Source organism: Neolamprologus multifasciatus, chromosome 4, assembly GCF_963576455.1.
Source record: "Neolamprologus multifasciatus chromosome 4, fNeoMul1.2, whole genome shotgun sequence".
NCBI lineage: Eukaryota > Metazoa > Chordata > Actinopteri > Cichliformes > Cichlidae > Neolamprologus > Neolamprologus multifasciatus.
Window position 1 is genome coordinate 9,074,482 of NC_140442.1, and position 16,159 is coordinate 9,090,640.

The 16,159-nt window shown below is 39.1% G+C and overlaps 1 protein-coding gene across 1 annotated transcript; it reads left to right on the forward strand.

Annotated features, from left to right (window-relative positions):
* Positions 1-625: 625 nt before the first annotated feature.
* Positions 626-15,405, forward strand: fmnl1a (formin-like 1a). The gene is made up of 25 exons (XM_085157960.1): positions 626-1,706; positions 4,948-5,031; positions 5,375-5,461; positions 5,559-5,632; positions 6,289-6,372; positions 6,482-6,625; positions 7,311-7,419; positions 7,604-7,680; positions 7,759-7,852; positions 8,159-8,233; positions 8,318-8,428; positions 9,749-9,898; positions 9,995-10,096; positions 10,580-11,183; positions 11,276-11,400; positions 11,510-11,712; positions 11,843-12,077; positions 12,171-12,239; positions 12,318-12,398; positions 12,486-12,615; positions 12,699-12,862; positions 12,950-13,051; positions 13,137-13,232; positions 13,358-13,472; positions 13,595-15,405. Exons 1-25 carry the CDS (start codon positions 1,521-1,523, stop codon positions 13,657-13,659), a joined length of 3,366 nt encoding a protein of 1,121 aa, XP_085014086.1. The 5' UTR covers positions 626-1,520; the 3' UTR covers positions 13,660-15,405.
* Positions 15,406-16,159: the final 754 nt, after the last annotated feature.

Here is a 16,159-nt window from a genome sequence, read left to right on the forward strand (position 1 = left end):
TTTATCAGTTCTTTGTCTCTTAAACACTTAAATAAATCTGCTTTCTTTCAACTGCTCTCTAATCTTGTTCATCATGGCCAGTGAAAATCTTAGCATCTTCAACTCTGCCACCTCCAGGTCTGCGTATGTCTTTTTTTAGTGATAACATTTCCTATCTCATTTTTGCAGCTATCTTCCTGTCACAAATCACCCCTGAAACTCGTGTCAGTCCTCTCCATCCTGCATGCATTCTCTTCTTTAGGTATCTTGTGTACCAACTGTTGCTTTACATGAAAAACTCCAAGTATTTAAACTCACTTTACTTCAATACCTCTGCTCCACCGTTACACCTGTAAGTAAATGATTAGCTTTATCCTTTTGATGATTTTTTTCCCAGCATTTCCCTGATGTCTAAACACCTCTCCAATCTTCTCTTTTGATCTTTTCTTTTCACTCAGCTGATAACACTGTTGCCTTCCCGTGAGTCTCAGAAAGCTTTGAAAATGAATATCCTGTTGCATCAGAGCTAATCATTTTCACTTTCTCGAAGAAATGCATCTGTGATAAACTTATTATTCTTTTCCTCAATAGAAATCATTTGTATACACAAAAACTTCTTAAATTACTGAGCCAACGAAAGGCTCAGTAATTTAAGTAATTCCCACTGGATAGATCTCACTAGATGCAGTAGTCATCTTCACCCACAGAGGGGTGTTGTTTGACAGTTCTTGTCATGCTGTAACCACCTTTACCTGTCTGGATTAAACCACCACATGAGGGGAAAATACCAAAACAAATGTAACCTTTGACTCATGTCAAGCTGACATCAGTAAAATGACTAAATCTAGTACAAAAAGGTGGTTTCTTTGTGAAATGTTGCAAAGTTTCCTTTAATTGTGTAGTTGATTTACATCTAAATCGACATCTGTTAATCTTTCATCAAATCTGGACAGAGTCTGCTCTCCTTCATTCCTGTAGTATCTTTTCTTTATCATCACCCACCTACTGCATGGTTACGTGTTTATCTTCTACCATGTCCTCCGCCCCAGGTTCTATAGCTGTCGTGCACAGGAAGTTACTCTTCTGCTTTTGTGCTTCTGTGGTTTCTGACTGTGTCACACTCCTCGCCCGCCTTCCTCTCACGCGCAGGCTTCGGTACTAAACTATTTAAGGGAGTTCTCGGTCAACTAATGTAGACAACAGTGCACGAGGCATAGGTGGACTTTTCTTTCTAACAGGCCTTAACAGGACTTATCACCTCATTTTCAAAAGGAACTTGAAGGCAACTTAAGGAGAAGGGGGCCATGAGGATAAACTTTCTTTTTTCATTGCCCACCCTGTCCTCGGGTGTGAGGCGGATTTTGTAAAGCTGAGAATTAATGTAGATTGCCCTAGAGGCCCTAGACTTGGTTTGATTAGGCCTTTTTGCTATTGTAATTCAAAGTGACCACCTTTTGTCACTTTGCTTGTGGATACGGTGATTTCCTGGAGGAAACAGTTTGCGTAAATCAGTCCCCCTGGATTACTTGTGGAGATTAGTGATGGGGAATGCGGCTGGTGGGGGATTGGAGCATGAACCGGCCGAAGGTCGAGAGGCCAGAAACTCAGTCAGTGCAGCTTCAGCAATGAATGACTCTGCACCAACCTTGCAAAAAAAGCAGCCTCCTCAACCCAAACTTCCCATGCCACCAGAGAAGGAGCTGGAGGAGCGCTTCAACACGGTTCTGGTGAGTGAGAGCATGACACGCCATACACCCTTACTGGATATGAAATCAGGCAGATTTTGCACAAAGTTTTGGTTTGTATATGTAAGGGCGATTGCGCAAGTAAGTAAGTGATTAAGAGGATCCCAAAAAACATGTATCGAATCAGCTTTCATTTTACATTGTTACATTGTTAAAGTAATAACCCAAGTTTGAAAGTGACTGGTCTTTCACTCTTTGGAAATTTACTTTGCTCTAATATAGACTCCAATATGTACTTTATTACATTTCTTATACTCTCTAGGTATATCTATAATATATATGAAGCTATTTGTCAAGTGAGAAGAAAGAGCTGAACGTTAGAAAGACCGTTAGACCCTCAGAGTCTAATGGTCTGTCATTTTGTCCAGTCAAATTTGCAAAAATACCATCAGTTACTTAAAATTTCACTTTAGTGATAAAAACAATGACAATCCTGTCAACAAGTTGCCAAATTCTTCATGGTTTGATTAGAAAAATTCAAGCCAGAAACTGCTTGATAAATGCATGCACAACAGCAGGCTGAAATGGGAAGTTGAGCAATGCATTTACATGACGGAGGCCACAGGACCGGAAAGGAACTGTTTCACCATTCTTTCAACAGTCTCACAACAAGTTAGTAAAGATAAAACTTCAAGTATTACGATCTTTTAGATTATATGTTGCGCAAAATATCAAACCATGATGCTTAGACTATCTTAATCCTGGCTTATCCTTTACCTTTTTTAATGAAAAAATAGAGTTAGCTATAAGATTTTTGATTTGTTTTTTCTTTAGTAATGCTAAGAAAAAAAAATACAGATCTACAAAAGTGAAACAAAGACACTATATTGTAAACAGTCATGTTAATTTGACATATCTTAGCTAGTAACATATATGAGTTAAGAGTTCTCCAGATTTTTATATCTAAATAGTTCAGTTTGTCATACAATGTTCTCTTTTTCAATTTTCTATAATGTCTGGCCTTGTGGTTTATGTGGTAGATGATTTACAGCATTAAGTGTCTAGATATACATTTTAACCACACTCATTAAAACCACTAGTCTGGCAGTGGGCACATCTACTTAAAGCCACCGAGGATTCTTTGACCTGTCAACCCCTGAAGTTGTCCTGTCGCTGAACATCTGGATGTTGGTATCAAATCCTTTGAGACCCATGAGTTGTAGGGTGTGGCTTCCATGAGTCTGGCTCATATCACAGAGGAAAGCACCTGCCTGCTATTATCAATAATATTATGCCACAAAGTTTAGGATGGTACTTTAACATAGGCTTTCCCAACAAAACATTAAATTACAAAAGCAGGATCAGTGTTATTCAGTGCAGTTGTAAATGGGTTTTAATCTTTCAAGCAAATATTTAGCATACATACAAATTTAGTGCATATAAAAATAATGATTTTGTGTTTTTATAGAAGGTGGGGAGCAATTAGAAAGTTATTTTTTATATAGTAAAAAACAAACACTTTACACAGCAAATATAAATCCATGTAACTATTCCAACTAAAACTATTTGTCTTTTCTCAAAAATGACATTGATTGGAACAGCATACCGTGATTATTCTAAAAACAAGTCAAAATTCACACCATGTCTGCTTTATATGACAAACCTTGAATGGAAACATCATTATAATTTTATGCAAGATAATACCGTTTAGAGCCAGGGTTAACAGTTCATAGTATCTACACAAAATGTGCTCTCCGGAAAATGACAACACCCTCTCGAGTGTCTTCCTTCTTCAGTAAAATACTTGTCACTTGTCAAACCTCAGACTAGAGATTATATGGTTGACCTCACCAGCAAGGAAACGAGAAGCGTTTCTTCTTTTTTTTTTTTTTTGCATTACTGAAAAATGTGAGTACTTTTTATTTTTGAGCAACTAAATCAGAAGCTATAAACTTCATAATGCGAGGCACTCACATTACCATTTTTTTAAGCACCACAAAACCACAGCAAGACCTCTCCCTTACATCAGCCAAGGAAGGAACCTCATCTCCTCGAGCACCAATGCATCAGATCATTTCCGTTTTCACTCCTCCCTTTCTAAAGAAAAAAAAAAGTGCACAGAAGATGTCAAACCGCTGCTCGAATGTACACAAAACTAGATTCAAAAGCCACACCCAACATCAACTGAAATTATTGAAACTTGCTGTAAATGATCACATTGATTCAAGCTTTTGATCAGCTACATGAAAAATAGTACCAGTGCAGTACCAGCTGCAATAATGTGAGAGACGACTGTGAAAAAATATCTTTAAGCGAGACATAAATAATTACAGGGAATTAGTGATTAAAGAAAGTAAATTTTGTGAGTGAAGCCTTTTTCCTTGACGCAGGGGCATAATTTCCAGGGGGGTTATGACCCAACCAATTAAATAGGCTGTAAATTTTCTTTACTCATTTCAGTTATTACCAGCAAAATAGTTGCATGTTTGATCATCTGGGAATTTACCCAGATTTATTTAGACAGAGATCTTGACCCCCCCCCCCCCCCCCCCCCCCCCCAATGTTCAGCACAAAGTTACACCAATGCCTTGATGTATCTTATTCCTTTCAATTTGACCTTTTTTAAAAAAAACAAAAAGAAAACACAACAACAACAGCCTCCTCTCATTCAGTTTCTGTGAATGGGGAAATAACCTTAACACATGACATATTCCTGTAGGTTTGATAACTCAGTGTGAAACTGCCCTTTTGGACAGTAGTATGCCAACTCAAAAGTCAACCTACACTGGAATCATGGAGGTGGAGGATACTTGGTCTGTATAAAGGTCTTTATGAAGTTCCGAAAATAACAGAAATATTACGTGCAGTTTATGACCGAAAAAGATATTTTTACTAAAGCTGAAACAGACTGCACAGATAATGTCTAAACATGGGTCATATTGTTTAAAAAGTCAATAAAAGTGTTGCTGAAGCTTGAGTAGACACTGAAAGCGTATAACACATCGGTACCTATTGGCAACGATCAATGCATACACGTAAACACTGAGTCATCTGCTACCAGTAGGTAGTTACCGCCTTTCAGTTTTATGCTGAAAGTGCATCTGAGGTATTGTTGTTTTGCATATTGTTACATGAGCAGGAAACACAAAGAAATTATAGCATATAGTATAATATCTCTCTGCTAAATATCAGTGGAGATGGAGTTGATTTTTTTTGTACTCCAAATACATTTTCATGTAAATTCTAAAACCCATTTTATATCTTTACATCTTTCTTCTTTCAGAGTTCCATGAACTTGCCTCCAGATAAACTCCAGCTGTTGAGTCAATACGACAATGAAAAGAAATGGGAATTAGTCTGTGATCAGGTGAGAGCTTTTATTTGTTTTTTATGAGTAACACATGCCATCAAAATGGACACGATTCTTGCAGCGTTGGCTCCACTGGGGGCAGAGTTGACATAAAGTGCGCAAATACACAAAGGGGAGAGTCTTTGCAAACCTTGCAACATAGTTTCTGTGGTGGCAACTGATAGAGGCGTCGGCATGGAAACAGAGAGCGGTTTGTGCTCGTTGTATTTACTAGTATAACTTCAAATGCAGCTTGCTGGTAAAATATGGTTCTGGATAAGTCATTATTTGGGGTCGCTGCTTAAATTAATTCTACTTCAGCATGTGCTGACTCTATCCTCTGTAAAATATTCTCCCACAGGAGCGTTTCCAGGTGAAGAGCCCCCCATCCACTTACCTGACCAAGATCAAAAGCCTCTACCAGGATCAAGGAGGGGTGTCTCGTAGGGTCAGTAGAAAGCATTTTTGTTCTTTCAAATGTATCACCTCCACATGCGTGCATCATGTACCTGCTTCAGTGACTTTAACCTCTTCTGCTTTTTTAGTTGAAGAAAAGGATCCAAGATGCCACCCAGGTCCTTAAAAATTTGGAGATATCCCTTCGGACCAATCACATTGGGTGAGCCTGTTTGTTTCATGAGCTTCTGTTTGGTTTATCAGTGTTTAAGGTGTAATCTGTTTTATTTTGGTTTTTGGTGCGCCACAAGTATGTTTTCCAGATTTTTATAGCAGTTTCATGCAATCCAACCTGAAAATCTTTATCAATCATTAACGCTAAAAGACAATTTAAGGTGAACTTTAGCGAAACTGCAAACTGTCTGTGCACTTTACCTACATAAACCATTTAGCTGTTTTAGTTTCACTTGATATTTTTCAGCTGGTGATCAACACCTTTGCTGAAGTGGTTCTTCACTGCACCAACAGTTATATATAGTTTATATACAACCTTTTACAGAAACAGTACTTAAAGCTTCAATGTATTGTTACATTTGTACATAAAGTGGAAAAGTTGGTAAAACCAGTGCAGAAATAGCCTGTTTTTTTTTTTTTTTTTTAGCCCTTTGACGTTGTTGCATTTTTTTCCTTCATAGTGCAACTTGTCAAAAAAAATGTAAGATTGCAAAAGAAAATCACCTGACTGTGCTGGATTCCATATTTAGAGTAGGACTGTGTCCTGTTTTCTTTCTAAAGTTACAATCTTTGCCTATAAATCCAGTCTGGGCACAGAATCTATTACATATGGTCACTCCTCGTGATTTACTTTTCTTTTTGAAGATGGGCCCAGGAGTTTCTCAATGAACAGAATAAAGGTTTGGATGTTCTGGTGGAATACCTGTCCTACGCACAAAGTGACAGCTCGTGAGTACTAAGCAGACATGAATGCTATTTTAGAATCTGACTGAGTTTCAAAATGTAATTATTCTATTATAGATTATGTTAAAAAGATGTCTATTTTTACACGCTTAAGGTTTGAGGTTGAGGCTATAGAAAATGGAGGCAGCCTGTCAGACAGAGGAAAATCAGCAGAAAGGTCAATGGAAGACTTGACCAAGAGCTCCAGCAGCCATCAGTCACATGGCATGACCAGAGCAGCTCGTGCGCTTACTGTAAGGTAAGAAACTCGAGACTTGAAAGGTTACTGAGACCTTCAGAGATGTCGCACAGTTCAAATGCCTTTGAATGAAGAATGAACTTTAAACATAAGCAGCTCTACACACTGTCAAAAAATAGACTCATGCAAAGCAGAAGTGGTGTGAAAACTCCACGAACTTCTGTGGTTTCCACTGCTGTGAGAACTGTGCCATGCTACACCTCTCTTTCTTTTAAGAATTGTTGATGTATAAATATTTAGGATTGAATTTGAGGAAATCTGTGAGCCCAGAAATAGAAATACTCTCAAATAAAGTGACAGCTCTAACTGATATATAAGTTAGAGCTTATAAGATTATAACTCTAAAACATGAAACATAGGTTTAGGTTTAGTAACTTAACCGAAACAAGTGCTACAGCACAGCCTCCTCTTAAAAAAGATAACCATCTCATGCTCTCATTCATTCAGATCCCCTCACGTGGTCATCTAACTGTTTGTTAGTTCGTCTTTGATCCTTTATCTTCCCTCCATGTTGTGCTACATAGCATCTGTCAAACACAGTTACTGTCCAAAACCCTAGAAGTCAAAGCTACAAGTATCTCACTGCATATCTTACCATATCCTGGCATCGACTTCAAATCATTTGCGCATGCAGGAGATTCTCTTCCCTCAAACGTGTATTCCAACATGTATTACTGCTTCACAGAATAAGCACCACTCTGGTAAACAAGATGCATAAGAAGTCCCACATAAACAGCCAGAGAGATGATGTACATGTGTGCATAATGTGCCTGCGAGCCATCATGAACTATCAGGTAAAGCTTTAGCACACAGTCTAATAATAATAACTTAATTCCTATGCTGTCTTTAAAATGGATTATCACAGTATATGACATGTTTTCTGGGTTGCTAAAAAAAAAACAGTTCTTGTTTCTTGCACATTTGATCACATTTCCTCTGGAGTGAACAGCTGTTTATATATCTTCCGTCTGCTTTTAGTCTGGTTTTAATTTGGTGATGACTCACCCACGCTGCGTGAATGAGATCACCCTCAGTCTCAACAGCAGGAATCCCAGGTGAGCGCATTTGTCTGTGAGATAAAGTGTGTTAACTGTCTGCATCCACATCTCACCCATCCTCCTCTGTCGTGGCAGGACCAAAGCTCTTGTTTTGGAGCTGCTGGCTGCCGTGTGTCTCGTCCGAGGAGGACACGACATCATTCTCTCTGCCTTTGACAATTTTAAAGAGGTGAAATAATTTTTTTTTCTGGCAATTTCCTCATATTGCAAGAGCCCTATTTGACTTCTCCTCTTTCATTGCTCATCTTATGACTAACAATCTACTGCTCACATGCACTATGGTCGCAATTTTAGCACATGTCTAGAAGTCATGCATGTTTATGTTTAAGACTGAACTCATGTACCGTACTTAGGTGCAGAATATACTCTCAGTATTAATGTTCTCTGAGGTGGGCTAACACATTATTTTTAATCCTCCCATATTCAAAATAATAAAAATACATATTTAGCAAGCTTTTATTTTTATTTTTTTTAGGTGAGCAAAGAAAAGAACCGCTTTGAGAAGCTCATGGAGTACTTCGTCAATGATGACAACAACATTGACTTCATGGTAGGTACCACGGCCACTGGATGCAGCTTCACCAAGAGATCGTGTGCATGAACGCCATTTAACGCTCATCGTTTCTGCCCAAAGGTTGCCTGCATGCAGTTCATAAACATTGTGGTCCATTCAGTGGAGAACATGAACTTCCGTGTCCATCTGCAATATGAGTTCACTCACCTTGGATTAGACAAGTATCTAGAGGTGTGTATATATTTTGTTTAAAGTCCCTCATATGACCAGAAAAGCTACAGCTAATAGAAATGTATCTTTTGACACTGTATCTAAAATGGGCTGTGTTATTTCCATATACACAGATTCAGCTTCATGAGATTTTCGTAACTGGTGATTCTACATTGGTTTTAGGATTGATAGAGAGAATAGTTGTCTCTCTGTGTTAGTCTGAAGTACAATAAGTGTTAAATGGAAGCACAGATGCTGACCTAGTTAAAAGTTTGGTAGATAACTATTAAGTGATAATGATATACAGCGATTGTGTTATATTTTTAGATTCACAAGAGGTCAGTCGCTTAACATCTTGTTAAGTTATTAACAAAGCCAAACAACTTTCATGACAGATACCATGCACTCTCTCTTTACAAGCTAACACCGCATGGAAAATATCAGCATTAACTGCTTTAATTTTACCAGACTAGAAGAAGCAGTGGCAGTTCAGTAGAAGAAGTGATCATTTATTCCTGCACTCCAACAGCTGTCCCCAGCGGTAGAAAGCTTGTCAGATGTTTTCTCTTGTTTTGCCGATTTTATCATTTATAAACCAGACATAGTTTATTTTCGGAACTTCATGTTGGTGATGATAAGGGTGCATGAATCATTGTTTGCCATCCAGTTCACTAGACACCTGTCCTTTTACAATCTGCTTCTTTGTTGGCGTTTCCACACCCCCTCATGTTAGCTGGAGGTGACAAAGACTTGCTACACCATCTTGTGGTACAAAAGGGGTATTAGTGCATGCACCAGGCCTATGGAGGTTTAACTTATGTGCACTGTGTTGGAGAAAGAATTCATAGGGGGTTTCTTTGCTTTTATTTTATAATGTCTCTTTCTAACAACTTCAAGCCTATAGTGAGAAAGAAAATACTTTAATATAGCGCTTAAATATTCACTTTTCTGATAAATTTACAACTTCAAGTATCCAGATGTTCAATTCTAATGCCCACTTTCTTCCTCTTTTACTCAGCTGTCGCCTCTTCATCCTGAATGACTCTATTTATACTTTTACTCTACTTTTTTGTCACACACTCACTTCCTCACTTCACAGTTAAGGGAAATGTATTCCTTTCTTTGATTAAAAAACAAACAAAGTATAATTAGTGCTAATATTAAGATAAATGGCATAGTGACATTTTGTTTTCTGCCATTAAGATATTAAATTTAGCCTTAAAACCTCATTCTCACAATTATAATATAGATAATTATTAAAATAGAATCATGTTCTGTGATATTTTGTAAGTGATAATTTATTCCTATGATGTACCAATACTGTGTATCTTTGTGTATTAGACTCTGAAGCTAACAGAGAGCGAGAAGCTGCAGGTCCAGATCCAGGCCTACTTGGACAATGTGTTAGATGTGGGAGCTCTGCTGGAGGATGCTGAGAACAGAGGAGGGGTGCTGGAGCATGTGGACGAATTACAGGATCACAACGTTCAGGTTGGCATAGACGAATCTGAGTGAATAAACGGAGGCAATGTTGTTGCACATTACGTGAAATCGTGCTGAAGCAGTGTTGCTTGTGTGGTGTTGCAGCTGAGTGCACGGCTTCAGGAGATTGAGAACCAGACAGCAGACAGAATAACTGAACTGGAGACTCAGCTCATGCAAGCCACAAAGGAGGCTGAGCTGCTCAAAGTAAGTGCTGCCTTCGAGTTAGCTAAGGAACATATGTAATCTTTACACAGATTTGTTTAAATAAGGTTAAAAGCATGTAAAAATAAAATAAAAACTTGAATAAATATCGAAATTACTTTTTTTTGCCATGGTATGAGCATAACCCTGAGCATGGTAATGCCAGGTGGTCTCCCCCCTTTATTTCAAACTACAATATCAACTTTATAACAGCTACAGGAGAAAATGACAAAATGTATGAAATGGTGATCATTTTTTATTTAACAGAAGTATATGGCTGATACTTTATTTTGTCCAGTAGTTATGTCTGGAAAAACCCCATCACTGAATTTGGATTTAGAATAAGTCAAAAGAAAATATGATGGCATAAAACCATATAGCAAACTGTCTTTTGTTTATGTTTTTGTCACGACTTTTTAAGGTTTAATCCAAAAGTATTCAATTAAACTTGACCATGCTACAACTCTGCGCACTTGTCCCTTGTAGGAAAGCCTGCGAGAGTCATGCTCCCAGGTTAGCACTTTGCAGCAGAGGGAAAGAGAGCGTGAGCTGGACAGGGAGAGGGAGAAGGACAGGGAGCGGCTGGGTATCACTGGCCCTCAGGGACCTTCAGAGCTAGAGCAGAAGATCCAGGAGCTGCAGGACAAAGGGCTAATCCGAGTGGGACGCACAGCCTCAGGAAGTCTGGACGTCCAAGTCGTGCCTGTCACAGTCGTTGAATACATTCAAAGCCCAGCCCCAGCCAACCAAGCCAGCGCTCCAGCCTCCCCGTCATCTAGCATCCCTTCGCCACCGCCACCGCCTCCTCTTCCAGGTGGCTCAGAGCAGACTGTCTCTCCACCTCCACCACCTCCATCTCTACCAGGAGGTCCTGCACCACCACCACCCCCTCCTCCTCCACCTCCACCTCTTTCTGGCTCTGCAGCTGCCCCCCCACCTCCACCTCCTCTCCCTGGCGCTGGCCCCCCACCTCCACCTCCACCCCCTGGAGCTGGCCCCCCACCTCCACCTCCACCCCCTGGAGCTGGCCCCCCACCCCCACCTGGTGGTGGACCACCACCGCCTCCTGGAGCACCATCTGCAGACTCTGGTGAGGAGAATCCTGAATACCCCCTCCCCCCCAAAAAGAAACATGCTGAAAGAAAAGTGTTAACCATTCCTCTTGTTTTTCTATTTTCTCAGGGGCTAAGAGCAGGAAGCCTATTCAGACCAAGTTCAGGATGCCTCTGTTAAACTGGCAGGCATTAAAACCAAACCAAGTGACAGGCACAGTCTTCAACGAGCTAGATGATGAGCAAGTCTTGGGGGTAAGAATATGCTTTCTGCATTTTTTTACATACAGCAGAAATTATATCCTGAAAGAAAATGAAATTCTAATGTGAGCACTCTCCCTGGCTCTTTTTTTGTCTACCTCAGGAGTTGAATATGGAAATGTTTGAGGAACATTTCAAAACTAGGGCCCAGGGTAACTCAGCTGACCTGTCCAAGGTTAAGAAGAAGATGACCTCGAAAGCCCCCACCAAGACATCTTTGATTGATGGCAATAAAGCCAAAAATCTGGCCATCACTCTACGCAAGGGGGGAATGAGCCCGGCCGATATCTGCACGGCCATAGAAATGTACGTGCTTACTTTTGCATTACTGACCTTCAGCAGATGTTTTTGCCATAATGGCATATTCTGTTCCTTCCTTCACCCCGCCTCTTACACCGTTTATTGCCTACACTAACTCTAACCCTCGTTTGTACAGGTACGACCAGCAATCTTTGTCCATAGACTTCCTGGAACTGCTCGAACCATTCATACCATCAGATTTTGAGATGAAGCTTCTTGCTAACTATGAGAAAGATGGCCGTCCACTGGATGAGCTGACCAACGAAGACCAATTTGTTTTACGCTTTGGGAAGATTCCTCGTCTCAACCAGCGAATAAACACTCTGACTTTCATGGGCAACTTTCCAGACAGCGTCAAACGGCTGCAGCCGGTTAGTCTGTTAAATGCTTTGTAACTTGGGCTGAAAGGGATTATAAACACATACTTACTCACATACATCTTTTTTTTAAAACTCCGTCCACAGCAACTGAACTCCATCATTTCTGCATCCATGTCTCTCAAGTCTTCAACCAAACTAAAAAAGATCCTAGAGGTAAGTAAAACAGTATGAATGCTAATGAGGCATCTAACTGTAAGATTTGGTTCTCTTAACCCATTTATTTCCTTTCAGATTGTTCTTGCATTCGGTAACTACATGAACAGCAGTAAAAGAGGTGCAGCTTGTGGTTTCAGACTGCAGAGTCTGGATCTTGTAAGTAGTGGGGTTTTTTTTAATTATTTTGTTTGCTTTTCAATTTATGGAAGCTCAATGACATTTTTCGCCATCTTCATATTTCAGCTGTTGGACACCAAATCCACTGACCGCTCACAGACGTTACTTCATTTCATCACCAACATTATCCAGGATAAATACCCAGACCTGGTCAACTTCCACACCGAGCTACACTTTGTAGACAAGGCAGGCCTAGGTACATGCACACACTCAGGCTGACCAATCAACCTTCTTTTTCATTTGCTAAAAAGTTTAAACTCACTTGTGTTTCTTTGCCAGTCTCTCTTGACAGCATTCTTCAAGATATCCGCTCTCTAGAGCGAGGAATGGAGATGACCAAAAAGGAGTTCCTGGTGCAGGACGACAGCCCCGTGTTGAAGGAATTCATTAAAACAAATAGCGAACAGTTGGACACTTTAATCAAAGATAGCAAGACAGCACAGGTTCGTCTGAAGTTCTTATCAAGCTCTCAACTCTAAATAATGTCTCATCATATTCTGAAACGTATTCATCTACTGTTCTGCGTGCAGGAGGCTTACGGCTCTGTGGTGGAGTACTTCGGAGAGAATCCTAAAACCACGCAGCCCTCAATGTTTTTCCCCATGTTTGGGCGCTTCATAAAGGCCTATAAAGTGAGTTTCTGTGGTAGCTTTCTGATATTTGTCCTTTATAACTCGTGAGCTATATTTTAATCCTCTGTCCCTTGTCTGAATGCAGACGGCACAGCAAGAGATTGAACAGAAGAAGAAAATGGAGAGCGAGAGCCGTGAGGTTAAAGAGTCACCATCTCCAAACAAGGCTGGACCACAAAAGGTAAGAAACTATACATACTGCTAGTGTGTAGTCATCTGTAGGGTTTTTTTTTAAAGCCTTAATGTAAAACATGAGTCATTCAGAAATGTACTTCAAAATATTCTTTAACTTTGGGATTTCTAAAGGGCCCAATGATGCCTAAGATGCCCCAGATGGACCTGATTGCAGAGCTGAAGAAGAGGCAGGTGAAACCGCCAGTACGTGAGGGGAAGGACGGTGCACTGGAGGACATCATCACAGGTACAGTAACATACTTCTTGCTTGAGAATCATTTTTAGTTTGTCTGCTGCAGTATTTGATGTTTAAATGAAGGGGAAATTCCATCCTCACATTTATGCACGTCTGTCTTTGTTTTTCATTAGATCTGAGGAACTCACCATACAGGCGGGCAGACGGCCGTCGGCCAGCCCAGCGCCAGGACACTTAAGCCAGTTTTTTCTTTTCTTTACAAATTTCCTTTTGTTAAACAATTGTAACTGGAATTACTCATTAAAATTCAAGCAGAAGACAGATTTTAAACATTCTGTATATACGATTTTGTTACAATTAGCCATATGGCAGTGTGTATTAACGACATATTAGTGTCATTTTGCTCTGTAAATATAAAGTTAGAAATATTTTAATAATAAACAGTCCATAAACTTTAATTGAAATGTTACAGAACATAACCATTTAAGTATTTCTAATGGCTTTGTATTAAACTTGTATTACTGGTATACTGTTACCCATTCAGTAATAAACATACTTTGTTTTTAAAAGAAACCATTTTTTAACCATTGTGACCATAGTCTCAGAGGTCTGTGATTACTGGAGCTGTCATATAATGCAATGTTTGATATTAGGTTGAGCAGGCAAGCCATATGCCACAGGACTATTGCAGAGGCTTTGGTCTGAACCCACTCAGGGGCATTTGCTGCCTGTCTTCCCTTTCTCCCAGCTTTCCTGTCACAATAAAGGCTAAAAAGCTTCACTTGCTGACAAGCCAGTTTAAAGCAAGCTCAGACACTACGACTGTACAAGAGAGCTGCACTTTATTTGACACACAATCACAGCAACTTATGTACAAAAGAAGGCAGGTTCAACTGCCTGCTGTCTTCTCACAGGAAAAACACACACATTTCTCACAGAATATCATGGCATCCACACTGATAAATTAGTATCTCCAGTATCAGTAGGCTTTTAAATTTATGTATCATTATATCATAGATCTATTTTCTGTATTATTTTTGTTCTTATATCACACTACTCTACAAATGGGAGAGTTACTCTGTGGAAAGAGGACACCATCACTGGTGACTTCTCTGGTTGGGGTGCGTTCAAGCATTCCTGACTCCTTTTCGCACTCTCAGCCACTATCATCATTGTCACATAACGTCACAGTAAGACTGAACATGCCCGTGTCACACATACCAAAATAATGTCTCGTCCTTCATGTTTGTAAACCTATAACATAGAACCCTTCTCTGCTTTATTCTCACATTTCTGAGAAAACATGTAGACAACATTTTTTTTTTTTAAAATCACCGTGCGATTGCTTGAGACTATACATGCATTGTTTTGTATATACCTTTGTACCCATCGTCATAGTTTATTATTTAAACATCTTCTTTTGGACATAACAATTTGTTGAACTCGCTAGGAATGACTTGGCCTATTTACAAGTCAATTTTGTTTTTCTACTTTTGATGCCAAGAGTTTGGAACATCCACACATTCATGTAAAAATCTCATATACATACTATAGAATGTAGATTCATTATATTTAAAAAAAAAGATACAATGGCAAAATAAAAGATTAAAGGTATAGGTCATAAAACTCCACATAATTTCCGTATTAATCCAACTTTCTGTTTTTTTACATTTATGGTTTAGCATAACTTCTATGTAAAGCCACTCAGAGGAACAGGTGGAGCAATATAAGCAACAAAAATGAGCTTCCACCTGCCTGAATCTGTCTGCGCTGAGGATCCACATTCCTGCCATCCCTGTTCACAGCCAAGCATGACACAGACATAAATTAAAGCCAAGTAATATTCCTTTTTTTTCCAAAGCAGCAAGGCCTTGTATGACGCTTTCAGGCCCACAAACTCACAGTTACAATATCTGTTTCCGACCATCTCCAGTATCATTAATACCGGGTCAATCATCATGACACAGAATGGGGAGAAACGAAACAGAAACTGATCACAGTTACAGAAAAAAGTACCCTTCCCAAAATAAAACAACAGTAGCAAAATAAGCCCAACACACAGGCACTGGTCCAGCCTCTTATATCTTAAAGTGACCTTTCACATAAAGAGGCAAAGGTGTACACGAGCTGGACGAGTATTTTCAGGGAAAAGCTTTTTTTTGTGTGTGTGTGTTTTTTCTTTACAAATTAAAATTACATAAAATCTAACTTGGTGTTCGTAAAGAAAATTTTAGAATTTAAAAATGAACTAACTTCAGAGTATATTACAGAGGCTAACTCTTATCTATACAGAGATTTTAAACAAATATAAAAATGTTCTGCATATGAATAAATAATCTCAGTGTGAAATGCAATATCTCTCAATGAATTAAAAAAAGAAAAATCTGTACAAAATGATCACTAATATATAAAACAGAAGATATGATGACATTTTACAGTATATAATTTAATCTAGGCCTATATATATATATTTATATATATATATATATATCACATTTTCTTCACAATTATATTATCATACACAAACATCTCACTTAGATATATTTATATATGTATATTTCTTCTATGTTTCATTTCAAGTTTGAGTTTTTCTGATTGCCAGAGGCATCCGCTGTGAGTTTTTTTCGACATGCCCTCTAAACCTCCAGCCATGTTGAAATCACAGCCCGCTAACACTTGTCTTGGAAAAAAAAAAAAAAAGGTCCAGAGAGCACTGTCACGCAATTCTGGGAGGGTTT